General features: G+C 41.5%; 1 protein-coding gene across 3 annotated transcripts; it reads left to right on the forward strand.

The window, feature by feature from the left end:
• Nucleotides 1-3,710: 3,710 nt before the first annotated feature.
• Nucleotides 3,711-26,753, forward strand: ERLIN2 (ER lipid raft associated 2). Of its 3 annotated transcripts, XM_081333757.1 has the most exons (12): nt 3,711-3,946; nt 7,578-7,700; nt 8,442-8,523; nt 10,467-10,513; nt 12,321-12,382; nt 12,686-12,811; nt 14,051-14,124; nt 14,769-14,827; nt 15,846-15,937; nt 16,868-16,957; nt 20,196-20,275; nt 21,190-26,753. In XM_081333757.1, exons 2-12 carry the CDS (start codon nt 7,594-7,596, stop codon nt 21,376-21,378), a joined length of 1,008 nt encoding a protein of 335 aa, XP_081189883.1. In that variant the 5' UTR covers nt 3,711-3,946; nt 7,578-7,593; the 3' UTR covers nt 21,379-26,753. The 3 variants fall into 3 exon arrangements, with proteins under 3 accessions (XP_081189883.1, XP_081189884.1, XP_081189885.1); XM_081333758.1 differs by lacking the exon at nt 12,686-12,811; XM_081333759.1 differs by lacking the exons at nt 20,196-20,275; nt 21,190-26,753 and adding an exon at nt 17,212-17,649.
• The last annotated feature ends 291 nt before the right edge of the window (nt 26,754-27,044 follow it).

The raw sequence follows: 27,044 nt of genomic DNA on the forward strand, positions 1-27,044 counted from the left end.
AATAGTCCAGCTTGATCTCAAGGAGGCTTCTTTGTTTCTTTGTATTTTTAATTGCTTTAAGGCCATTTTAGGGCACACGGCGCTTTTGTGTAGTTCCTTATCTCCACGTGGCCAATTTTCCGCCGGGACCTGAAGACCTGGCTCTTTGAGCTTTCTGGCCTGGATTGAGAGTATTAACTGGGGTTTTAATTGTATTCTAATTGGGGTTTTGATGCCAAGGTTAATGTAATCATTTTAATTGTTTTTAATTTTTGTAATTCGCTGTATTGTTTTTAAAAACCTTGTGAACCGCCCTGAGTCCTACGGGAGAAGGGCGGTATATAAGTCTAAAAAAACCAAAACCAAACCAACCACTTGTGAATCCAAAACCTAACAGCAGACTTAGAGAACACTCCACGCCAGCAAAAGAAAACTTGGTAGATATTCGCCACTATTGCAAAAGAAAACTTGTAGAACACACACATCTCCAAGGTCAGACACCGGCAACCCGATGTACAAAATTGCATACAGAATCCATATCATCCACTTGGACTTGGAAAAGTTAGATGTTAAATAATAATAAAAAAAATCCTAGTGCCAATCACCACATCACTGATTGCTTTTCTCTGAAATTCTGCTTAGAGATATGGCAGCTTAGCTCAGGAAGAAAGCTGGCTATAACTCGGGAGATAAATTAAACCTTTCTTTCTATTCTCCATGGTTGCTAAGGCTGAAAAACGAGCAGCGGGAACTAGCACGGAATGTCCTGGAAGAGGGCACAGCTGGCAACTTGGCTGGCACCAGGATCAGGAGCAGTTCCCGCCACTGTTTTCTTGCAAAGTGAAGTGCAAAGAATGAAAGCCTTTCCATCTCTGGAAGTTTTTTTTTTTAAAAAAAATTCTGCTTTTCAGTTCTAACGGGTTGGGACAACGTTACTGGAAGAGATGAGGCACTTCTAATCTTCGCTAATAGCTGTGCCTAATAATTATTTAATATGTTGCTTGTAAAGCGCCTCTAAGATGAGCAGACTTTACGGAGGCCTGATTTTTGCGTATAGTCATGCGAACTGGGATCAAGCAGAGCTGAAAGGAAATTATTGACAGGAAGGGAAGACTCAAGAGGACTTCTTTTTAATCTGCTTTAATTTACTTTATTCTTTCCCCCATCCCAACATCTTTTTTTTTTAAATGACTTAGGGGGATTTTGTGAAAAAGTTGATGAGTGAGTGGCAGCTTTCTTTCAAATCAAAAAGAAGCTGGCTCATACAGCATTTCATATCACTTTGAAAGAAAGATGACCTCTTTATGGCATATACACGCACATTCATACGTACTAGTGCTCTTTATGAACATGGTTGCCCTGATGTGCAAACTGGCTTCTTCACATGAGTAAGCTAGAGGGATTCTGATGCTTTTTTTATACAAAGTAAGTGCTAAGCTTGCATGCCAGGTCAAACATAACATTTTATTTAAATGTAATTTCAGTTCTACTGTTTTTGCATACTTGAGCACACCTGAAAAACTGTCCGGACACCACAATGAGAATGAGATATGATAAACTATGTCATGCATCCTGAATGTTGTGCGAATCCAGCCGATTATCAGCCCTTCAGCAAACCCCAACTAAGGAAAGAATGACTTAGTGAACTGTGGGAAGGACCTTGGGAGATGGGTAGGAAAAGATGCTGCTTAGGGTACAGTCGGATAATTGGGGGAGCCCACAGCTGCATAACAAGCAAAGAAAGAAATTGAGAAGAGATCCCCCCCTAACTTATCAGGCTGCAGAAAGAGATGGAAGCAGATCTGTATTTTCAGACTTGCAAGATTCTGTAAATGTAGCCTCAGAGTAAAATGGAATTAGTTCATCTGGTCTGTTTCCTGTCTGGTCTACCTGAGAAAGCTGACAAGTTAGAAATAATCTCCATTGCGTAAGCTTCTCACTGCCCCTATGAAGGGACAGTGACCCAAGTTTTCACTTCTGCCAAGATTGAATCTAAATAGATTTGGCCCGGCTACAAAAAGAAATACAACAAAGTTCCTGTAACTATAGCACTTTCTCGAGTTTCTTCCATGGCCGAGCTCTGGTGTTAATGATTCCTTAACCGTCTAATGCATTTACCATTCTGCCCGGTTACATCTTGAGATTGTTAACTATGGATCCACAGTTGGATTCTGATTTACTGTCACCAGAGTCAGTTCCAGATATGAGGCCAGCTTTCTTGTTTAAAAACTTTGTTTGCTTTCACTGTTACAGGAATGCCTTTTTTGCCTCAGCTCCCAGCAATTTCCTAGTTTACCGCTATTAAAAGAAGAAAAGGCTGAGCCAAGCTGTGATTTATGAAACACCTGCTAAATTCATTAAAAACCTTAAAAGATTTAGTGCGTTTTACCAAGGCTTTAAATCTAGGCAAGTGTTTAAAAAACTTAATGCTGTGTGTATTTCATCCAAAACACCCTTTTAAGGTTTGTTTTGGAGCTGAGCATTTGGGATTGACAAATATTGCTGATATTTCGTTACTTGGTTTTATAAAATTGGCCCAGAATTCTTTGGACAGGCTTGTTCTATACATATACATAAAGAGATCGCTATAAGGCGGAGATGAAATTATTTCTCCTTTGCTGACATTTTAGATGAGTTTTTCTCCTTATGCCTCTGGATACTCTTTTCAGAAGTTGCAGTAATTTGGCGCATCAGATTTACAGAACTGAGAATAATTATAAGAGCTTTCACATTGTTTTCTATTCCCTTTAGTGGTTTTAATTTGCTGGTGGATTCGCAAACTAAGATTAGCACACAAACGTCTGAAATCCTGAAAGCAGTTTGAAGTAGGCCAGCATTAAGCAGAATTTCCTGATTCTGAAACCATGGCAAACTATAGTAACTGCTAATCTGGACAACAAAGGTAAAATTCGAATGAAAGGGAATCTCGTTGGGTTTTTTTTAACCAAACCAGATCAGGACTGAGAGTAAGAAGTATCTTTCCAGACGTTTCTAACTGTGTCATCTGGAGTCCTAAGAGTTGCAAACAGCCATTCTTTGATTAACTTATTATGGAATGCATACATTCAAGTTATTGACTATCACCCTGATTAGATCTTTAATTATCTTATTCACACATGTCCAACTATAGCCAGCTTAACTAGGTCACACTAAATGTATCAAAACTGGTTGGGTTTATAGGTATAAAATTATTATAATTTAAAAATGACAATATGTTAAGGTAAAATGAAAGAGACCGTTTTGTGCAGAGGGTATCCAAGTCCCATTGTTTGTAATTCATGGTTTATGGCTTAATCTGAGGTATGGACCCAATCATTATTACTTTATCAATTTACCAACAGTCATCATTTAATTCAACTACATGTGGTGCAAAGCCCTACCAAGCCAGTTAAGTGCCTGAAACATGATGGCCACAGTCATGATTTGCTACTGTCTTCATGCAATGTATCATCCCGACCTAGATCGTGTAATATTTTTCTCTTACCTCTTAAAGTATCGTTGAACGTCTTCATCCAAGCGCGGGCTGCCAATTCAAAAAGGGAAGCCAGCCAGCAGTGACCCACGTAAGCCACAGCATCTTCTCCCACGTTTCGAATCCCACAACCTCCACCCTTCGTTGCCACAGACGAGGCTGCATTCTGGGAAACGCGTCTGCCTGCCCCGCTGAGTTCAACGCGCGCTCCTTTCTTCAAACGCCTACTTGGGTAACCACCATTCCGACGTTCCGGGTTAACACGCTGAAGAAGGAACCGGAGTCGGCGGCGGCGAAGGAACGGCTCCAAGCGCTCTCGCGCCCTCTGTCGGAGAGAAGAAGAAGAAGAAGAAAAAGAAAAAGAAGCCGGCGGCGGCGGCACGCCAAGGGGCGGGGCGAACACTGAACCTTGGCGACGGCGCAGGGAGATGACGTCAGGCGCGCGACTGACCCGGAAGCCAAGGACGACCATAGGAGCTGGAGGCGCGGGCGGCCGTAAGTGTGCCAAAGGGCTGCGAAGCGCCGCAATCCGCCTGGCTGGCTTTTTCCTGCTAGGCCGGCGGCGCCTCGTTTCCCTCTCCTCCCTCTCGGCGGTGCTCCCTGCCGGGCTCCGCGTCTTCTTTCCGGCTGTAGGGAGTCTCTCGTTACTATCTCCACCTCCCTCCGCAACCGGGTGCTTTGGCCAGGCCGCCTTCTCGCTCCTCTCGCCCCTTTTCGATGGGCCCGTTTCTTTTCATTGGGCAGAAAATAATACATACGGAGGATTATTTGTATTGATTCTCTATGGAAAGCATGGGCTTCATGCTAGGGGGAAAAAACAATCCATGGATATTTACTATTATTGTTGTTATTATTATTATTAACAAAAATAATAAAGTGGGAAGGGATCTTGGAGGTCATCTACCCCTGCTCAGGCAGAAAACCCCTATACCTGTGGTGGCGAACCTATAGCACGAGTGCCACAGGTGGCACACAGAGCCCTCTTTGTGGGCAGGCAGGCGCGTTTTTGCCCCAGTCCTAGGCCTTCAGCTGGTGTTTATAAAACCTTTTCACTTTAGGCTTCCACCGCCGTGTGCAAAAAAAAAAAGGTTCAATCAATTTCAATTTCTCGCAGGAAAAAAAAAGGTCTGGCAAAATTGGAATTGATTGATGGAACTTTTTAGTCCCACCCAGTCTGCCATTACCACCGAAGCCATGCCCCCTAATAGGCCACGCCCAGCCAATGGGCCATGCCCACCCGGCACCCGACGATACATAAGTGGGTTTGGGGTTGCAGTTTGGGCACTCGGTCTCTAAAAAGTTCGCCATCACTGCCCTATACCATTTCAGACAAATGGCTGTCCAATTAACAATAATAACGTCCCAGTTATTAGCTGCAAATTTGGTCCTCCGCTTAAGGCACAGTCAAGTCCTTTCATTTCATTCAAGCTCAGGTTTCCCAGCTCAGGTTGCCTTCCAGGAATGTTGTAAAACCTCTTGCAGAAATTTTCAGGTAGCCCTTCTGGGCTCCTGAGGGAAAAGTCTGTTTCTTTTTTTCTTTGGTGGAACAATTTCGGCATCAGTTTCCTCTATTGTTATGTGGCTCTTCTCTCTTTTTCTTATGTACAGTTTTCATATCCTGTTTGTTCTCTGGAGAGCTCAGATAGGTTGGTGGGGGTGTCTTCCTTTGGGAATTTTCCCACAACAATCTTGTGAGTTTCGTTGGAATGAGAACGGCAGGCCTGAAAGTAACTGTGTGAGCTCCATGGTTACTTGACGTAAAGGACTCTTTTGTGTATTTTTACATGTTTTTCAACAGATACGGTCCAATAAAACCTTATCTTTGTAACCCAAAGAAAATGAGGGCTGGGGAAGGAGGCAAAGCCAAGTCCCAAAGGATGAGAAAGTTGTCTTTCTAAAGCAGGAGTGGCCCATCTTGGCAACTTTAAGACATTGTTGGCTGAGGAATTCTGGGAGTTGAGGTATACAAGTCTTAAAGTTGCCAAGGTTGGACATTGCTCTTCCAAAGGAATAGGTAAGGTGGGAAGAATAGAAAATCATTTACAGATAAATAAAGGTGCCAGGTGAACTTTTTTAAAAAAAAATCATTAAGTTTGTCAGGAGACTAAGTTAATATACCTGACTTCACTATGCCAAGACAGGACTTGTTGAACAAGTTATAGTTGGTTCAGTTGTTAAGTAATCAGGCTTAGTTCATGCATATAACCATCATTATTTAGCAGTCACAGCTTATTGTTTAAAAATCATGAGCTTAGTGACTTTTGCAACTTACCTCATTCTCTTCTATTGGAACTTTATTCATGAAACTGATGGGCACTGCATTTGTTTTTCAGTTGTGAAAATTTAGAATTGGGTAATAAGGAATACCGTTGACTTAATATAGTTGCAGCCCACAGAAACTGATTGCTTAATGTGCATTTCCTGCCATTGGGATATGCCGCAAACCATAGGCGTACTTGCAGATTAAGCTCTTCTTGATTTTCTAAAGAGCTGTTTGGCAAGCTGAGATAAGCATGAACTACAAACATTGAAAAGACACGCTAAGTTCTTTTTGCTTTGCGTCCTTACCACTTACCAGTAGCAATGGTTGAAAATTCAAAGAACTGGCAACTTGGGTACTTTTTGTGGGTCACTTGGAAGGCTTCTGAGGATTTTGAATGAGAGACAAGCATTAGCATTTAGAGGTTGTTTGCTCTTTGCAACCTAATTTTTTTAAACACAACACAACATCACAAAGCAAGCGTACTACCCATCAGAATTTGGGTCACACTGATAGGAAAAATGTAAGCGTGGTCCATGAGTTTTAGAATGGGACAGGACAATGGGGTAATTTAGTCCAATTCTCTGGTTCATCAGGATAAAGCAGGAGTGTCAAACTCGCAACGGCACGTGACGTGTCGCGATGTATCACAACTTTTTCCCCATTGCCAGAGCTGGGATGGGCTTGGTTTCGGCATGATGCATCTGGGCGGCATGATGCATCCTGGGATAAAGCATCGGTACTCTTGCCTGACCTAGTGCTGCCCAGAAATTGGGAATTCTGGGAATTGCAAACCAGTATATTTCATTAGAATCACTTTTTTTGAGGCTTAAACATCATTATCACTTGCATATAACAATCTCTGTTTTAATATTGAAAAGGAGAACCTATCACTTGTGGTAATCTATTCTACAGTTGGAAATTTCTTACACCTGCTGTAAAGACTTTAGCCAAACTCTTGTTTCCACATTGTGATTCTAGTCCTATCTTTTAGAGACACAGGAAAGTCTTAGTTTCTGCATGAAGAATATGTTGCTGTTGGCACCAGTCACAGATTTCCTTAGGGTCTGTGCTGGAGAAGTTTACCAGTGGATTGTGTTTAACAATAAAATGTCTGTGGCACTATTTGAATGTTCAGCATCAGGTCCTACATAGCAAAAGTTAAAATCGGCAGCCCAATTCTTACAGTTCTCTTCTGATCGCATTTTTATTTCACATGAATGCTGTAGTTGGCAAAACATTTAAGGAGTGAAATTGATACTATATATACGCTTTCCAATAACTTGGTGTTGGTAAATTTGGCAAATTAGAGAAATAATGTTCTCTGCTGGAGGGAAGACTAAAGCTGGGCTCCTTGATGTGAAAAGAAATTTGGTTTATTCACTTTCTAGTTTATGAGATTTTTTATTGGGCCCATGACCACTGATTGTTGTGAAATTGATCCCTGTTGCCGAGAGGACTGAAAATTTGCTCCTCCCACCCTGAAAAGCAGCTGAGGTTTGTAGGACGTCACAGCACTTTAATCAAATTTAATAAGAAATACAGGTTAACATATCTTTTAGCTATGGCATGAAACGGTGAATGTTCCATGGCAATATGGTTGGTCATCGAACGCTAGAAGTAAATATGTAACCCAATTTCCAGTTCTTTCAGAGAACAAACGGCCTACCTATTGATGGAAAAAGTATGCTGGGTTTGTGGACTTTGATCCAATCATGGCAAGGAAGGCATTATGTGATCCGATCACGTAAGGTTAACGATAACATGAGACAGGACAGCCTTTCCCCAAAGCAGAGAACTGGTGTCTTGCACAGATTCACATAAGTGCTTATTTCGCTCCCCTTTTTTTTTTTTTACCTTTCTCAGGTTTACTTTCTCAGGGATGACTCAGTTAGGTGCCATTGCAGCTTTGGGTGCTAGCCTAGTGGCAGCTGCTCTTTTTTCTGCAATACACAAGATTGAAGAAGGGCATATTGGTGTTTACTACAGGTAAGGGCAGATACTTGGAAGGAACTGTGCTTCTTTTTTTGTATTGTTGCATGTGTGCTAAGAAATATGCATTGCGAGATTGAAGAAATGCCAACTGTGGATTTTTCCCCCCCTTCCTTTCAAACTGGTGCTGTGCATGAATGTCATAGCTGCAAAAAAAATTGCTTCTCCTAGACCAGGGGTGTCAAACTGCCGGCCCCGCGGGCTGGTTGCATCATGCGGAGGTTGCGCCCACCCGAGCTCCGGCAATGCAAAAAAAGTTGCGACACATCATGTGACGCGGCGAGTTAGACACCCGTGTCCCAGACCATTTGAGGACTGTGTGCAGTGCATCTCGTTCTGAATATGCTTACTGAGACTTGCCTGCACATGTTGCCAAATAGCAGCTGCAGAGTGGTTAGCTTGGGACACTTGTGGTCTTTTGCTACTGGAGAAGACCACCTCCTTTCATAAATAACGAGTATTTAGGTTGAAAAGTCTGGCTCGGATTCCGAGGTTGTTGCAAGCTCAGTGTAATTGCATTTATGCTGAGCTGTGCAGAGAACCTTCAGTGTTGCGGGATGCTATATAAATGTTGTAAATAAAGTTTTGATAAAAGGATGCAGGTAAGTTGTGATGGTGAGAAAGCATGCTTTGAGTTTGTTAATGCACTACCTACTCGGGAGCAATCAAAAAGCTGAAATTCTCATCAAAGAACCAGAACACTGTCTGATTTTAAATATATGCCTTTCTGCCCTACAGAGGAGGAGCACTCCTGACATCTACAAGTGGACCTGGTTTCCATCTAATGCTCCCCTTCATAACTTCCTATAAATCAGTACAGGTATCTTGTCTTCATATATAGTTATCTTATGGGGAAGAAGCACACAGATCTACTGCTAGTTGTGCCAAAGCAGTTCTGAATGCTCCCTTAAAATAGACATTTCTTGGTAGATTCTAATTAACGGTCTCGACAATATGAGGTGTCACTTCAGCCCAATGTATATTTTATATAGCTCAATATTCATAACTGTTTGTGTTTTGTTGGGGCTAAGCAAATCAACTCCTTATTGATTGGAAAATATAAATACGTGATTCAGTATGTTTTTACTAAAGTATAGCGATCTAGAAGGAAATTCAAATTCGGTATCATCCAGAGATTATCAAGAGATTGAAGCCAGATTTACATTTATACCTTGTAACTGTCACCTGGAAGATGCTCCTAACTGCATCTTGGGGTGATTTTGTTAATTAATATGTAACCCTCTAATGCTCTTTGTGTATCATGGGTACAAGCTTCAGGAACTGCTTTGTCAAGTGGTTCGTTATATAGTAACTGTTGTGAAAGGAGGAAGGAAAAAAAGCTTCCCACACCCCTGTGGTTCAGAGTCCAGGTTTTCTGTTAAAGGTTGTTTGAGTAAGGAAAATAATGTGGGAAATGCTTGAGGGGGTTAAAAGTAGGATAAAAATGGAATGTGGCATGAAGAGAAATTGTGTCCATGCTTGAATTTGTAGTGTAACCTTTCATTCTTGGATCTCAATTCCCCATTCATGATAGCCGTAACTTAGTCTGAAACTGGCTGATCCTAGCTTGTCTTCAGAGGAAAATTAGAATACTTACAGTTTTGATTTCCAGTTGCTTTCCATGACCAGGAATTCTGGTTTGCAGTAACCGTCATTCATTAACATAGCAAGCTATAAACTCCACATTTATTTATTAATCAAATTTATATAGCCACCGATCTCAAACCGTTTACCATAATAATACATAATCCATATAAATCAGACAAGATGTATACAAGCTTTTGACACAAACATTATTTATATACTCCAATTTGTTTAATTCTTATGTCGCTCCAGTAGAAAAGCTGGTTTTATGTGTGTGGGACACTGTTATTTGGCAATAAAGTTTATTTCTTTTTCTTTCCTATTATCTACTTCCCAGGTTGACTTAAATCTTAACTGCCCTTTATTATTTTATTGTCCCATAATACGTTTGTGTTTTTTTTCTGCTATGTTTTATTAAGCCTTTCAGTGGCGTGCTGGGTTGTTGAAGGGAATTTTACCTCTGAATTTTGTAATGAGCCTATGCAGAGCAGCAAATGAAGTTGTTCTTTTGCATGGGCCACATTTTTCCCCACTCCTTCACATTCATTCCTTTTTTCTTATCTGAATGGGCCTTAAACCTGTTTTCAAACAAGACCTTCCACTTTTTCACAATAGGGGAAAGAGATTATCTTCAAGAGCTGCTCAATCAGCACATTGAATATATTTGTCTTGAAGTATTGTTGAGCAAAGTTTAGAGTGGCCAGTCTGTTTCTGGCTCAGATAACTTGCAGAGAAGATGGGGCTAAGATAGTCAGGTAGAGCTAGATGCATTTACCTGAGGTGAGCCAAAGAGACTGACCAATGCTATACAAACCCCTGTGCAAAGATGGGTAGCCCCAGGGCCACTTTTTGCAGTCCACGGAGCTCTGCACTCCCCAATATTCTTCTGCTACTCCGCTGGGACAAGAAACATAATTTGGCACCGGTAAATAATAAGTTGTAGCACAATAATTTAAACATCTTCTCCAAGTCAGGAAGAAAAGTAAAAAGATGAATCTTTTCACAGTTGTGACCTCCTTGATGCAACATTACCTGATTTCCTGCTGTTCTTTATTCCCCCCCTGAAAGATTATGGGACTGTCGGCTGTCAAATTTAGCTCATCCCCATTCCAGAAAAAAGGTGGGTTTTTTTCTTGTCACAGAAGTTACTTAATAATCATCTTTCTTTCTGCTTTCTAGACCACCTTACAGACAGATGAAGTAAAGAATGTTCCATGTGGCACAAGGTGAGGTTGGACACACACACACACACACACACACACACACACACACACACACCAATCTGTGAATCTGCCATCCCTTTGCTTTTATCTTCTCCACAGTTGCAGGGAGGCTTTAACATACATAACTCTGGAATTTTTTTTGTGTAACTTGGATTAGTGCTTCCATCTTGTGTATAGATGTCTCGGAAAATATGGTGCTGTTGTTTTTGCTGATTTCAGATAAGATGATGCAAATGGGGAACGGAATCATCTTGCATCTATGATCCTGTATTCGGGTTTCTATGTACCTACCAGTTTGGTCTAGGGATCAAGGCACCAGGCTACAAACCAGCTCCTGCCTTAGACACGAAAACCAGCTGGGTGACTTTGGGCCAGTCAATCTGTCTCAGCCCCATTCACCTCACAAGGTTGTTGTTGTGGAGAAAATAGGAAGAGGAAGCTATGTTCACTGCCTTGAGTTATTTATAAAAAATAATAAAGGCAAGGTAAAAAAAACGATACCACTCAGTGGGCTAGAAGGTCAGAGATGGAACTAAGCCTAGGGGTCTGTATTTAAAGATGGCTCAGCTAAAGTAAGTTTGTCGGTCTTGAAACCTGGAGCTAGGATGTTTGGCATTCAAAGCTGCAATTATTTCACTAAAAAAACACACCCAAGTTATGTAGCTTGACTAATTAATGTAATCATTTCTTATCTTTCTGTTTTCGATGGAGGAGAGAATATTAGTAGCTCAGGGTTGAGATGAGGGATCCTCGGTGCTCTCTGAGCTTGGTTGTTTTCTGGCAGATGTTTCATTACCCCAATTTGGTAACATCATGAAACGTCTGCAAGAAAACAATCAAGCTCAGAGAGCATCAATTTCAATCCCAGTTTCACCCCTTATTTATACTTTTCCCCATTTATGGATCCCATGTAGGAAAATGCAAACTCTTCCCTTTTTACAATCCTGATGTTGTAAGTGTTTGAGCAGAATTCTAACGCAGGCATCTTATTTCAGTGCAATTTTTTTTAATTCTTACTATTCTGGTTTGTCACACAGCCAGATGTTCAGACTGGATTGGGCATTTTTATCCACCTATCAAGTCCTTCCCAAGGACCTGGGCTAGGCAGCTGTTGTCGCTTGATGGGGTTAAAAGATACTGTCACGGGATATTAGGCTGTTCCAAGCAAAGCTGCCTTTGGCAATTTTGATGGTGAATTTGTCACTGCCAGTGGTGTGCAAGCGGTGCTGCAATTGTTTTGGGATTGCACCCAAGGGCACTTTTGCTATTGGTAGTGAAGAAAGCTTTCTTTACTTTTCCCATGCACACGAGAGGCCCAGTTTCATTCTATCAGTCCGAAGAATGCTCTGCTTCTACCACGAGATGGCACTTTTTCCTTTTACTTATCCACAGGGAAGCCTCTTGCAGTACCCTTAACGTGCATCATCAATCGATCTAGAATTGCTACCCTTTTTAACAAAAGCACCACTGCAGGTGTTTGGGGGGCAGGTAGAGTTCAGTGTCTGAGCTACCTCTTGACACCTTATTCTTTCAATCAGGAGTCTTGTAGCACCTTTTCCCAAGCTAATGCATTTTATTAAAAGGTGTCAGCTTACGTGAGAAAAACTTAGCGCCTTCTAATAGAAGGTGTTAGTCAGAAAAGGTGTTACCAAACTCCTGGGTTGTTGTTTTGTTTTTGTTTTTTTGCCAAGAGAGATTAGCGCAGCTCTCTACACATCTTCCTTTCCAAGTGACCCATCCCAGCAGATGCTCACCTCTCTCTCTCCTGCTTCATTTTTCTTTTTCTTTTCTTTTTTTTTTACTTCTGCAGTGGAGGAGTGATGATTTATTTTGACAGGATTGAGGTTGTGAACTTCCTGATCCAAAGTGCGGGTGAGTTATTGCTGCCAACCTCTTTTTTCCTCAGAGCTGGAATTTGGGTTCCCATGCATTATGGGTGCACCAGTTGTGCTGGGAGGAAGATAAATAATATGATCCATTTCCTACCAAGGAAATAAAATTAGGGGCTTGCTTTGTAATGACCCAATTCCCAGGGTTCCAAGCTGGGCTCTCTGTTACCTGGACAACCGTACTGAGTTTTTTCCTGTTCCCAAACCGTGGCTGTAGTGATAAGAAATGAGATGCCATTTCTTGCCTGCGCAATTTTTTAACACCCCCCCTTTTCTCTCTCCTTAGTCTACGATATAGTGAAGAACTATACTGCAGATTATGATAAGGCTCTCATTTTCAACAAGATCCACCATGAGCTGAACCAGTTTTGCAGCGTTCACACACTTCAGGAGGTTTACATTGAATTGTTTGGTGCGTGTCTTCAGCATGACGTGCAGAACACTTGAATTAAAATATCTTAGAGAACTGTTGGGTTACAATGTCTCTAGAATGGGAGGAATTTAAGGGTTAGGTTTGTGAACTTCATTAAGCTGTCTTCCTTTCTCTTTCCCATAATTTGAGAGCATTTATGGGTTGGCATATTTGTTAAATCATTGGATCCACAGCAATAGATTTTACTTTCCTAAGATTAATGGCAGCATTGAAAAACCCAAAAGACCAGGTTAGGGACAGAGAAAATCTATGTGGGTGCTAGGAGCAGAGACCGATTTGATGATACAAAATCTATCAATCAAGAAATTAATGGTGCTTTTAGCCAGTCTCAGTGGAAGTAATTAAATGTTTCAATGTGTGATACATCATTTCATTTGAACCCAGAACTAGCGCATAATAGCACATTACATATTCTTCATTAATCTACCCTCTTTTTGTTTCAGAAGGCAAATCAGTCAGTTGAAAACGAACAGTGGTTTTGTACTTTAGTGTTTTATAATCAGGAATTTGGGCAGGTCTATTTGATGAGGCAGGAGTGAAAATTGGCACCATTTCCTTAACTTTACCTCTACAACTATTTAGCAGTAAAGGAATATTGGAAAGTGTATTGATTATATGAATGTTTGGTCGAAGATTATAATCTCCTTACTTCTTGGTGGCCCTGCTATTCTTAAAATATTGCAGTATTCCTCGCCATTCACGCTCATGGCTAATATTGCTGGAAGTTCAGCAAATTTTGAAAACCCATACATTTTGTATCTGTGATCTTTGACATAAAAGGGGTTGGGGTTGAAAGTGAGGCCGCCTGCTTCTAAAGCAGCCACTGTCTCAATGACCCAGCGGTCTTCAAACCTGGCCCTTTTATGTCTTGTGGACTTCAACTCCCAGAATTCCTCAGCCAGGCATGCTGGCTGAGGAATTCTGAGAGTTGAAGTCCACAAGTCATAAAAGAGCCAGGTTTGAAGACCCCCCCTGCAATAACCTATAATTTCTCCCAGGGAATAAGTGCCTTGTCATCCATGTGTCCTATTCTCTCCTGTTTTTAACATGATTGCAGCGATATTGCTTTTGTTGTAAATGGGCAAGCATGTGCAACTGCTTTCCTACTCTTCATTCCTTTTGTTTGCACATGCAAGTGTATCAGCAAAGAACCAATAGGGCTGATGGGCTTGTTCACAATTTCTTGTTTCGTGCTCTGTTTGCTTTATCCCTTCCTAGATCAGATTGATGAAAACCTAAAACTGGCTCTCCAACAAGATCTGACATCTATGGCTCCGGGACTCATCATACAGGTAACAAAAAATGCTGGAGTATACCCCAAGAACAACGTTCTTGTGCAAAAGTGGATAAAGTTCTCAAACATTTTGGTTTCAGGAGCCCTTTAGATTCCTAAAAATGATTGAGGACCCCAAAGAGCTTTGGTTAATGTGGGATAGACCTAACAATATTTAGTTATTAAAATGGAGAAAAATTAAAATATTTATTATTCAGTTGACTTCATGGACTCCCTGAAAGAGAGTGAGGTGAGAATCTCTGGGATAAAGGACAGAATTGCAAACTAAGCTTGATGTTGTCCCATTTGAAGTTCAGAGATTCTACCAAATCTTGGTTGTAGATTGGTTCTGGATTGTAATCTTTTCTCCCAAGGAAGTGTCTCAAGTTCCGGTCTAGGCAACTCCCACGCTTAATTTTATCTGTCTGAATAGATCATAAGATTGTAAAAAGTTTGGTGCTCATCTAAACAAGGAGTTATTGAAACCTCTTATGAGCTTTGCCCAGCTGATAGCTGGTGTTTCCTTTCCTGCTTCAATCATACTAGTTTCCTGTTCACAGATTCAGGATGCCATCACTCCTTTTGAACAGTCAGTTGTGTGGTTCTTAATATTGTCATTTTGAGAGTCTTTCCTCATAATCTTCACTTTTTCTGTTCAATCAGGCAGTCCGAGTTACAAAGCCAAACATCCCAGAAGCAATTCGGAGAAATTATGAGCTCATGTAAGTTTCTGGAATTCTCTTCTTTATAATGGCTGCATGTGTGCATGCATTGCACACGCCCTATAGGACTATAGAGTTACAGTCTGCTGCCTTGGAAGAGTGAGGAAAATCCTCAGGGACGACTCACACCCTGGTCGGCACCTCTTTACTCTCCTATCATCGGGTAGGAGATATAGGAGTATAGCCAGCCGTACCAACAGGCTGAAGAACAGCTTCTATCCATGGGCTGTCAGGCTCCTGAATGGGAAATAACTCTATGTATAATTGACTTGTGAGACCGGTGTGTTGTGCAATTAGCTCACATGGTGTAACATGATGGTGGTTTTGTTGTCACTGTGTTGTGTTGTGGGGGGGGCACGAAGGGAGGCTCAGCCAATCTCACTGTATACATGTTGTACTTTGATAATAAAGGTTCATTCACGTTCAGTCAGTCAGTCAAATGACATACGGAAAAACACACACTTCTCAGGCTGTTTTATGTACTGCGTGTGTTAAGGTCGAGGTCCCCAACCCCGGTCCATGGATCAGCACCGGGCCGCAACATGCCAGAAACTGGGCCGTGCAGACAAGTGAAGCCCCATCCATGGGATGCAGGCAGCATGCAAAACCATGCCCCCTCCAGTCCATGGAAAACCTCTCTCCACGGCACCGATCCCTGGTGTCCAAGAGGTTGGGGGCCGCTGTGTTAAGGGCCCCGTTTGCTGGCTGTATTGCTAACTAGCCAAGTATCTTGCCCTTATGCATATTTACTGTTTTAACAGGTTTTTAGTATTTTTAATTGTAATATCTTTTTTTTTATTGTAAGCCACCCAGACTCATTGACTTGAGTTTGGCTACTACAGAAATTGAATGAATGAATGAATGAATGAATGTTCAGTTTGAGCCATCTGTAGAATCTCTTCTGCTTGTTATTTGTGCATATATGTATGTGTGCTAATCCATTCAGTAACTTGAAAATGCCTTTTGTTATGGAAGTCATTTTAATCCTGTAGCTAAAGCCTGTCTTGGTCCCCTCTAGGGAGAGTGAAAAGACAAAACTGTTGATTGCAGCTCAGAAGCAGAAAGTTGTGGAGAAAGAGGCTGAAACAGAGCGCAAAAAGGCTCTCATTGGTTGGTGTGCAGTTCTTGCTATCATGTCTTGACTATTCCTGTAGAATTATGCAGAACATAAGAGGTGGTATTTCTTGTTTTGTCTGTGGGGACTGCATTTTCCAAAAGAGTAAGAGGGAGCTCAAAATCAGAGGTTAAGAAGTATAAAAGGTTAAGGTAAAGGTTTCCCCGCACATGCGTGCTAGTCGTTTTCCGACTCTAGGGGCCGGTGCTCATCTGCGTTTCAAAGCCGAAGAGCCAGCGCTTGTCTGAGGACGTCTCCGTGGTCATGTGGCCGGCATGACTAGATGCCAAAGGCGCACGGAACGCTGTTACCTTCCCACCGTAGTGGTCCCTATTTTTCTACTTGCATTTTTACGTGCTTTTGAACTGCTAGGTTGGCAGAAGCTGGGACGAGTAACAGGCGCTCACTCTGTTACGCAGCACTCGGGATTCGACCCGCCAAACTGCCGACCTTCTGATCGACAAGCTCAGCATCCTAACCCACTGAGCCACCGCGTCCCTTCAAAGAAGTATACATTGTGCATATAATAAATAAGGGAGTATTATTCCCGCTGAATCTAATCCGAACTGGATATGAGCTCAAAATAATTTTAGATAGCAGGCTGTGAATTCTCTAAGAATGAAAATACTCGGGTAGTTTGTGAAATGACGGGGGACAAACATAACTTTCTCTAGGGTAGTTAATCTTCATCAGAGATCAGTAGAGAAATCCTAATTTAAAATATGAAACACCCCCCCCTCTTCCTCCCTTGTAAAAAGAAGAAGAAGAAAAACTCCTGCAAAGCTTTAGAAGTCATCATTCCTAAGAAGGCTTTGGGGGAAACACCCATTCAATGAATGCAGCGTCTCTGCTCCAGGAAGTTCTAGTTTCATTGAACATCATTGCTGCCTCCTATAATAATTGGGAGCCTTTCCTCTCCTATGCAGAGGCAGAAAAAATTGCGCAGGTGGCCGAGATAACCTATGGGCAGAAGGTAATGGAAAAAGAAACAGAGAAGAGGATATCCGAGATTGAAGGTAAGCAGCCGTGTTTTAGAAGTGCTGGTCCTGTCTTGGATGATTTTAACTCACCGGTAACGTTCCCTGTTTGAAGATGAGCAGAAATCTAGGAAAGAGATGCACGCAGTTTCCAGATAGAACGAGCAAATTCCAAACAATCTTGATGATGTTAATGGAGATGGTCCTGTTTGGGGTGAATCGGTAGTGTCTGTGGTGAAGATCTGAAGTAGCAGCATCTTGTGACTTGCTTAATCACGTTCTTCTGTCTTCAGCTGTAGGAGCCTCTCCCCGTTTCACTGGCTTTGGAAGAATCTTTTCCTTGCTTATTCCAGTTTTTATTAAACGCTAAGGAGGTAAATCATAGAATCACGGAGTAGGGAAGGACAATATTTAGACTATTGAGTCCCAACCCCTGCTTAGTGCAGAAATCCAAATTAAAGCATTGGTTACAATTCAGCTTCTCTTAAAAACGCCCAGCAAAGGCTACTCATCGCTTCTAAAGCCTTCTTGAACTGCTGTTAAACAAAGAAACAGAAAACTGACTGTTACCATTGCTTGTTACCAATGGAAGTTTCTCCTAACTTCCATGGAAGGCTGTGCAGTAGGCAGATCTGAGCAACAAATCGCATTGCACTTGTGTTGGAGGCACCGGGGTGCTTCCAGGTGGAAAGGATTAGCCGGTGACTTCACAGTTTGCCCGGGGGATGCCCAGTTGAGGGCTTCTTTCGTGTCCCTGTTAAGGTGCCCAACCAATGTAATACCTATTTATCTACTTGTGAATGCACATTTTTGAACTCTGAGGTCGGCAGGAGCTGGAGGGAATGATGAGAACTCACCCCATCCCATGTTGGCCTTTGGGTCTCGAACATGGGCTCGCTGCTTGTCAACCCAGTGTCCTATCCGTGCCACAAATGAGGCAGAATGAATTGGCTACCCCTCCTTTTTCCAACAATTTCTCTTCACTTCCCCAACCTGCAGCCCTTAAAAATAAACAAAAACACAATCCTGCCTACTCCCTTGCGCACAGGCTTTGAAATTAGCTTGAAGTTCTGTGAGATTGGCATCTGGATCACAAGTTGCCCAGGTGATATCTCCACCAACTGGCAGTGACTCTTTAATAAGAGTTTATACCCAGGTTTTTCTCTGCATCACAAGCCAGGATTGAACCTGGGCACTTTGCCAAAGCCTTCAAGCTGCCCTTGTAAGAAGGCGATGCTGACGTGTGGATTGCCCATTTGTTGATCCTTTTTTGGAATAAGCTGCTGTAGCAGGGGGAAAAAGCTGCTCTAGGCTGCCTCTAAGCACCAGTTTGCTGTGCTAAGTTCATTAAGAAGCTTGTCAAGCAATGCAGCCTGTCCCCAAGGAGCTAATTAGTGGCTTACAGATCAGCAGCTCCTCATTAGGCAGGTCCTGGCAGAGGGCTAATAGCTTGCTTTTACATCTAGACGTGTTGCTGAGTGCCAGGCCTTTGAAACGATCCAGCTGTATCCTAAGCGATTGAAGCAGAGAAGGCAGGACATCCAGCTGTATCCTAAGTAGCAAACTTGGGGCTTTGTTGAGACTCGTGTAACTGCTGTGGTAATTGGATACTTTACTGCAGGGGTCTTCAAGCTTGGCCCTTTTATGACTTGTGCACTTCAGCTCCCAGAATTCCTCAGCTAGTGTGCTTGGCTGAGGAATTCTGGGAGTTGAAGTCCACAAGTCATAAAAGGGCCAAGTTTGAAGACCCCTGCTTTACCCCTTGAATTGGGTAAACAGCCCACTTTGGGCTGTTGGGATTGGTGCATTGGTATACGAACAGAAATGGATGTGTTGATGGATGGATGGGTGGGTAGGTGTCAAAACAGCATGAGTATGGACTTCCCCATTGACTTAGCTTGTGATCATATGACCCCAGGACATTGCAGCCGTCACAGATATGAGCCAATTTCCAAGCATCAGAATTTTGATTGTGAGGATGCTGCAAAGGTCATAAATGTTCAAAAGTCACAAGGCACTTTTTTCAGCACCAGTGTAACTTCGAACAGTCACCAAAGCAAATAGTTGTAAGTCAAGCATGACCTGTATTGCTTCTATATAGTAAAACCTGACTTACGAACTTTTCACACGTGATGGCTTGGTCATTGTCTGCCGGGGTCACGGGATCCCCTTTTGCGACCTCCTGACAAGCAAAGTCAGTGGGGAAGCCAGAATCATTTAACAACCGTGTTACTAACTTAACAGCTGCAGTGATTCACTTAACAACTGTGACAGGAAAATTGTTTAAATGGGGCAAAGCTCACTTAAGAAATGTCCCACTTAGCAACAGAAATTAAGGGGCTCGATTGGGGTCGTATTTAGTGGTTACTTTCTAAACTTGGAAATTCTTTCTCTTAGAATAATAGCTTTGCAAATTATCGAAGCGCTGTAACCCTTTTTATTTGTTTGTTTTCCTGGGGATGGAAGGTTATGCAACCGATTATGTTTGCGCTGAACAAAAACATTTCAGTGGAAGTAGGAAGCGGAGGGTGACATGGGCTGTCAGCGTAGACAGAAACATAATTCTTTGTACTTTTCCATCAGGGCTGTCTTTCAGCCGTGTGCTTTATAGGGAATTGAATTCTCATCTCCCAGATCTAATTCCAGCTATCTCTACCTCACTGACTTGTGTTTGTGTGTGTGTGTGTGTGTGTGTGTGTGTAGAAGGAAGTTGGATCTTTTGCTCAGAAACTAGAACAGTCTAAATTATATCTGTTCCACTTGATTCTGAAAAGCATTCTGATTTGCCTGTAGGTTTCACAAAGAAAAGTTTTGAGTTTTTAACTGGAGCATAACTGCACTGTTCAGATGTCTTTTTGTCACTGATCATAAGCTGCATTGAAATCAGATCTTGGCCGTGCCAGGGTGATGCCTTCTTCTAGCTTTGCCTAACCTGGTTCCCTTCACACTACTGGCTGTGGTGATGTCCAGAATGCTTGCAGGATATCCTGCTCTGCTCCATTTCCTCCTCCAGATTGTCCTCTAGATGATTGGCTGTAATCTTTTGGTCCCTGTTGTTCTGAGCAAGATGATGCTAAAGAGAATGAATGACTCCAAGTGGAAACTGTGAAGCTATTTGACCAATTCTGAAGATAGAAATCAGCATTTCTTCTTCTAGAAAATGCTGCCGCCGCCTCCTCCTGCTCCTCCTCCTTTCATTTTAATTTTCACATTTTCAGGGTCTCTTGACTTCTCTGTGTCTGGAAGTCTTATTCACCCACCTCCCCGCTTTTTGCAGATGCCGCATTCCTTGCCAGAGAAAGAGCGAAAGCGGATGCTGAATGTTACACAGCCGTGAAGATGGCAGAAGCCAACAAGGTGAGAGATTCAGCTGTGCTTCAAAATCCTGGAGCTCAGTTTATTGATGCTGCAACTGCAGAATCTTTAAAGTTGTGTTGATCTTCATCCTCACTGCAGTTGTGCCCTTGTCTGAGCGTCTCCATCCTCAGGTTGTTGATGGAATCTGTATGACTCCAAAAATCTTACTGATTTAAAAAGTTGTTCCTGATTACTTGGTAACCATTGACTTTTTTAGTTACTTATTTATGGACCAGTTTGCAGCTGGCAATCCATGCTAGGCTTTCCTTTTCCTCCTGGACACACAAGTAGATGTTTCTCTCACATCATTCCCTACATCATAGTTATAGCCGCAGCACTGAGATATTATAAGGTGCATAAGGTATTTACACAACATGCTAAATCCCAAATGTAGATTTATAGCTATGTTTCCCCCATGTACAGATAGTATGCTTGTTTGTTTATTTGTGTCAGAAGCATCACAATCAAAATAAGGCATACTTACTATCTGACATAAAATTTAAAGTATATACAAATTAAACAGATCTTGCCCAGGAACTAGTGTACAATGATCAGGACACAAAGTGCAGGTTTTGTGTGTGTGTGTGTGTGTGTGTGTGTGTGTGTGTGTGTGTGTATTTGTTCAGAGTGTTTCTGGATATTGTGCTATATTCAAACAAACAAACGATTATTACAGCTTAATGCAGTAGCCTATTTATACAACACAGTAAGGCAGTGGCTGAATCAACTAACCAGCCTCCTTTTAGCTTTATCTTGCACATTTATGTTTGTGTGTGTGTGGGGGGGTCTGTTTTTGTGTTTTTGAAGTATTATAAGCCACACTATTGATAATTTAATCCAAAGACTGAGCAGAAGTCTTGAAAGCTCTTTTTTTCATAACTGGACTGTGGGTGTGCTTCTCTTTCTCCTTGCAGCTAAAACTGACCCCGGAATACTTGCAATTAATGAAATACAAAGCGATTGCCTCCAATAGCAAAATCTACTTTGGCAAAGATATACCCAACATGTTTATGGACCACGCTGCGACTCCCACTAAGTTTTCTGAAGGACAGGCAGAGGAGCTAAAAGTTGAAAATTGGCTGGAAACAGGGGAAGACTTGTGAAGTCGGGAACAGACAGAAGGGCAGCACAACCCCTGTCTGAAGCCATCCAAACTGGCATCTGGCTATTTGATGTGCGGTCTCTACCTTCCAAGAAGTGGGGAAGTACTCAGCCTACTGGGCCAGAAAGAAAAACACCCTCTGTGTTCTGAAAAGACAGCCTGAAGAAGCACTGCAACTCTGACTTCTGACTTCATCTTTCTTAGCGGTCAAGATACACTGCCTTATTGATCTTTGTGCCGATGGAGAGAGCAACAGTGAATCATGCTAAAAGAAGAGGCAGTGTCCCCATGATTGACTCTGCCTCCACTTCAATTAGATAAAGCATGCTCAGATTTATTTTTGGAGCAAGAGAAACCTTTTCATGTGAAAAACTCAACTATCCCCTTATACTTGTACATATACTATAGGTCCACCCCATTGGGGGTGGGGGGAAATGGAGAATTGAAAAATCTCTCTCTCTCTCTCTCTCTCTCTCTCTCTCTCTCTCTCTCTCTCTCTCTCTCTCTCTCTCTCTCTCTTTTTCTCTCTCTTTTGGTGTTGGAAAATTAGTCTTGATACAGCCCAACCTGATTCCTTCTAGAGGTCTTGGAACTGCCAACTCCCCAGAATGTAAGTTGTTGGGGAAGTTGACCGGGAAGTCTAAGAGTTACAGTTCCAATTCTTCTGAAGGGCATACGGTTCAGTAGGCTAATATTTTTTTGGACAATACGTGGATTAGCAGATCATCTCTGCATGTTGAATTATTTGCATTCATGAGCGTAGTCTCCAGTAATTGGATTTCACCAGTAGTCAGTGGCAGCCTATTCCTTCAAAAAATAAAGGTGCTAATTTTGAATTATTATTTTTTTTTAAAAAAAAAAAGTATACACACTACAGATTAAAAGCCTTGGCATGGAAACTTGGAGCATTAAACATTAACTAAAGATATGTCGATTGGTGCTTATTTCAAGATCTGCAAAGCACATCTAGATCCAAGGTCCACCTTTCCACCTTGTAGAAATTGGTTGGGACAGTCGGGACAAATGTCAGGTGAGATGTTTCTTTTGCCCTTACATTAAAGGCAGCTTTTCCTGGAGAAGAGCTTGTCATCTGTCTGGTAGTTTCTTCTGTAATAACATGCAATGGGAATCGGTAGAGAAGCATAATGTGATTCTGGTTTTCAGAAGACAGTCTGGAATGGACTTGCGCAACTACTGGTTCAATGATCTTAACCCAATCTACTAGCCATACCATTGTGGTTCACTAGGTAATTGGCAGCCCATTTGCAGAACCCAGATCAGATTGATCAAGTCTCATCAGACAGGGACGCATTCTGTCTTGGCTGGTCTCCAATTGTGCAGCATCGTGGTCTCTCCTGTTCCACTGCTATATGGATAAAATACACACATCCAGCATTGTTCTATTCTAGAAGGCTGCCCTTTGAAGTGATCCACAAGTAGGTGAAATAGTTTGGGAACCGATTCTTAACACTTTTTTTTTCTGGGGCCAACCAGCAAACAGGAATTCAAAATACCCAGTTGCATCTGAATCCCTCCTTCAGCAGCCAGTGATGTCTCAGATGGTGCCCTTATTCCATTAGGCGTGTATATTTCCATTAAGAATGTGTTCCTATAAATGGCTTGCTCCAAAAACCAGATTGAGAGAACTTTCTGTCGCCCCCCCCCAAACAGAAGGATTTTTTTCATTCTTCTTGTTGGCCTGTGCTAAATATTTATTTTGCATAGGCTAGTGTTTCTCAGTCTGACCAACTAAGATGTGTGGACTTCAATTCCATGAATGCCCAGCCAGCCATGATGAGTTTAAGTCTACACGTCTGTAAAGGTTGAGACAAAGTGATATAAACTAATAGGGCGTCCTGCCAAAATATTCTGCTCTAACCCTAAGATTCTTGTATTTGGGGTAAGAACCCTTCTAGGCCTGAAATCCTATTTGTAATCCAGTCTGTAACAAAGGCCTTTTTTTTTTTTGCTCCCTGTAGTAGGGAAACCATTTTTTTTAAAAAAAATCACTGATCAACGTTTGCTAATTGAATAGCTGGTGTATCAGTAGCATACATTTTCCTTCTTTTTAAGCTGTAGCAAGTAGGGTTATAATATCTTGTAAGTGGCAGGACCAAGAACCACAGACCTCTTAAGTGACGATACTCAAAAAAGACTTTTGTCATCTAAGTCTAATCAGTGCCTCCCACTATAAGGCCAGTGCCCAGTAGCCACAAGGCTTGAATAAGCCCTCTTGCTAAATCATCTTTGGTGCCTGTTCCATAATGTGTTAGGAATGCAAGCTTTCCTAGGTCCTTTTAAAAGTATGCTTTGCCTATGCTGGACAAAGACCAAGTAAAAAAAACTTTCTGATTGCTTCTTGTTCTCTTTCCTTTTCTCTCTTTTTTTCCAAACAACCTGGTCAATTTTCAGTTGTCATCAACTGAGATGTCCTGTACCTTTCTCGGAATATGCTAGTGAAAAATCCCTCTTGTTCTGTCCCTCTGTCCCATGACCCAGTTGAGAGGGTGATCTTGATGGCATGCTGGTTTTGAATCTTCATAGGAAATTTTTGTCAGTCTGATGATAGTCCTTGGTTCTTGAAGTATGACTTTGGGAGAGGGGTGTTTCCACATTAACATTTCCTTTTCTCAAGGTGCAGGCGAGATTGAGGCGAGCCTCTTCATAAAATGGGCACCACGATTTAGAATCCATGGACTGCAAACTAAAGGAGTCTCAGGCGCCTTGCCACATGTGCCTTAAATTTCAAATGTGCTTTTCCTTAGCCCAGGGCTGTCCAGTCTTGGCAACTATTAAGACCTGTTTGGCTTCAGCTCCCAGAATTCCTCAGCCAGCCACCCTGGCTGGGGTTTCTGGGAGTTGAAGTCCACAAGTCTTAACGTTGCCAAGGTTGAACACTCCTGCCTTAGCGTATTTCTCCACCTGCAGTTGCTTTTTTCCACATTGTGTAAAGCTGAGCTAATGTAACATTCAGATTTCTTCTGGAGCAAAGGAAGCTGTATGGAGAACATCTGCCTGTTCCACTAAAACTGGGGGAGAAAAAATCTTAGTAGCCAGCGTGATGGTGCTAAGATACCCTTAATTATGAATCCAGAGGAAATTGCTTTATCCTATGAATAACCTTTGCTGTTATATGAGTTTTTATTGAGGCGATAAGACTTATATTTGGGTTGTGTTATACTTCAAATTGCCAGCACTAGAGAGGTCACACAGTTGACCAGGTCAATTAAATATAACAGTATATCTGATTGGTTGGTATTCTTGAGATACTAGCTTTCTGGGGAATACATTTTTAATACAGGAGCATTCAATCATGTGAACCCTCACCCTTCAATTGACAAGGGTATAGTCGAGACACCGGTGCCCCGTTTTGTGTTAGAATTGGGCCTTTACTGTGCAGCTGAATTAAATAGTGCTTATGTACAATACAATATAGACTGTAGGGAAAGCAGAGCAAAAGCATGAAGTGTACTTCTCTTTGTGTGACTTCTTTTGTTGTGCATGAATAAAGGCTTGCAAGAGTTATGTGTCATTACCCCCAAATTCATGGGGAGAAACTCATTAAATGTGCCACAAGCTTTCTCACAGTGCATTGTTCTCAATTGGGGTTGCTTGTTGAAACCCCTAGAACTGCAGTAACATCAGGAGTGTAGTTTTTGTGTTTTTTTTTACTATTCTGATTTAAAAGACCATCTCGGACCTTATAAAGTAACTTGGCATTCTTCCATGTCTGATAAATGCAAGTCATAAAGCATTAGGTCCTTTTAACATGTGGCTTTGTAATGTATTCCTCTATTCTTCAAAAAAAGCCCATTTCTCAGTAGGACGAAACAAAAGAAGGAATTGTTTTTTTAAGGGTGAACCCAATCTGAGGCTATATCAAATTAATTCTGAAAATATTGGGACCTTAAAGAGCCGAAGCCAACGTTTTGACACAGAAATGTGCAGTGCAAGATTACTTTTCCTCATTCTGATAGTCTCCAGGTGTTAGGAAACAGAGGTGCGACACATCTGGAGGTCACAGAATGTATATACCACAGGGAATTTGACTGGGCTGGAGGAGGTATATTAGAAAATGTATTTCTCTTCCTAGATGTGCTTCTATTTATCATACACTGCCCGGTGTCCATCCTCACTTACCATCTCACCTTCCAGCAGCAGCTGCAAAAAATTGATGTAGCTCCTGTAGGACAGTTAATTGGCAGCAGGTTGTCACGCGTCAAAAATATTCAGATTCTGTTTGTATAAAAAAAAATACTGTAGTCAAAATCATGCTGATATTTAAATCTGTACTTCTGGCTTCAGCCGTGTTCTCGTTGATTTCTTTAAAAGCTTGTGGTTTTTTTTCATGTGGACGTCATAGGTTTTTCCTTGTCAATTGAAAGTACAGAAAGAAACTAATAGCTCAGAAATGGTAAAACAGCTTTAGGCACTAAAATGGCTCTGTAAAGATTTGTCTTAATTTCTGAATTGTACAGCTGGATTTCATTGCCTCAGTTATGTCCAATCTTCCAACAGAAGAAAGGTACTATTTTTCGAGCTTTCTTCCTATTAAAGTTTGCAGATTCAATGATGCATGCACTAGACTAGAATATAAAGTTAGTTAAGCATTCAAGTGAGATTTACGGGGACAGTGGCATTTGATTTTTTTTTCTTCATGTATAAAAGATTAGGATCTCTCTTCCTTTCTCTCTCTCTCTCTCTCTCACACAGACACACACAGAGACACACACACACACTTTTTTAAACTAGCAAATACTAAATTCCAGCAAAGCCAAAGTATATAATGTGACTTTTTATGACACTGATGTACAAAAACACGGCTTAGAATAAATCTTTAGGATTTTTTAACTATATGGATTAACAAAATGGAAATTTAAATTTCTGTTCAATTTTTTTTTTTAAAAAAAGCAGCATTCTGTAATTGAGATGTGCTTGATTTCTCCTGATAATTAAATTCTGTCCAGCTCATTAAGTACTAGAAATATTGATTTTTGTGTTCCGTCTGTGTAAAAGAATGTGGGCACAAGAGAGAGCTGCTTTGTTAAAACGAGCCTTTCTCCACTGCTTACTGTTCGGATTTTGAGCAACTAATTTTTTCTATTTCCTTTTGTATCACCATTGAACAAAGTAACATTTATTTCCTATATGCAAGGATGTGAAAAAGGACTTTTACACTTCAAAATGAGCTCTCCACGAAAGGAGGCAATCAATGTTGCTGGCTTTTGGGACATCTGCCGTTCCGCCATGCTGCTGTGTTACTAATCTGTTTGATTGTTTCCTTAGAAAATTGTGTATTAAACTGCCGGTACATTTTGATATTTATTGTAATGATCAATAAAAATGTTCTTTGGTTTTAGAGTACGTACACCTTAATGTGTGTGTTTAGGGAATCTCTTTTCAGAATGAAAAATGAGTTACTGCACATATGCTGAGGTTTGAAATAATGTTGATGGGAGGGGGGCACAAAAATAGTTGAAGAATCTAAGAATTGACTAGTATCTTGGAAACGTTTCCTGATCACAATAATCACACGTACAAAAAAAAGTCTTATTTTAAATTGAGACATTTTATGGAGCTGTTCTTCCAAGCACTCCTGCAGGGATCACTAGAACTTGATTATCAGAGATCTTTCATCTTTTTAAACTTCAGATATAAATAATTTAT

This window comes from Vipera berus (genome assembly GCF_964194415.1).
Source record: "Vipera berus genome assembly, chromosome: 8".
NCBI lineage: Eukaryota > Metazoa > Chordata > Lepidosauria > Squamata > Viperidae > Vipera > Vipera berus.

Coding starts and splice junctions, on each gene's coding strand:
- ERLIN2 (XM_081333757.1), top strand. CDS start 7,594: ATGACTCAGTTAGGTGCCATTGCAGCTTTGGGTGCTAGCCTAGTGGCA. Junction 14,125..14,768: donor CTCCGGGACTCATCATACAG/GTAACAAAAAAT, acceptor CTGTTCAATCAG/GCAGTCCGAGTTACAAAGCC. Junction 15,938..16,867: donor GCGCAAAAAGGCTCTCATTG/GTTGGTGTGCAG, acceptor TCTCCTATGCAG/AGGCAGAAAAAATTGCGCAG.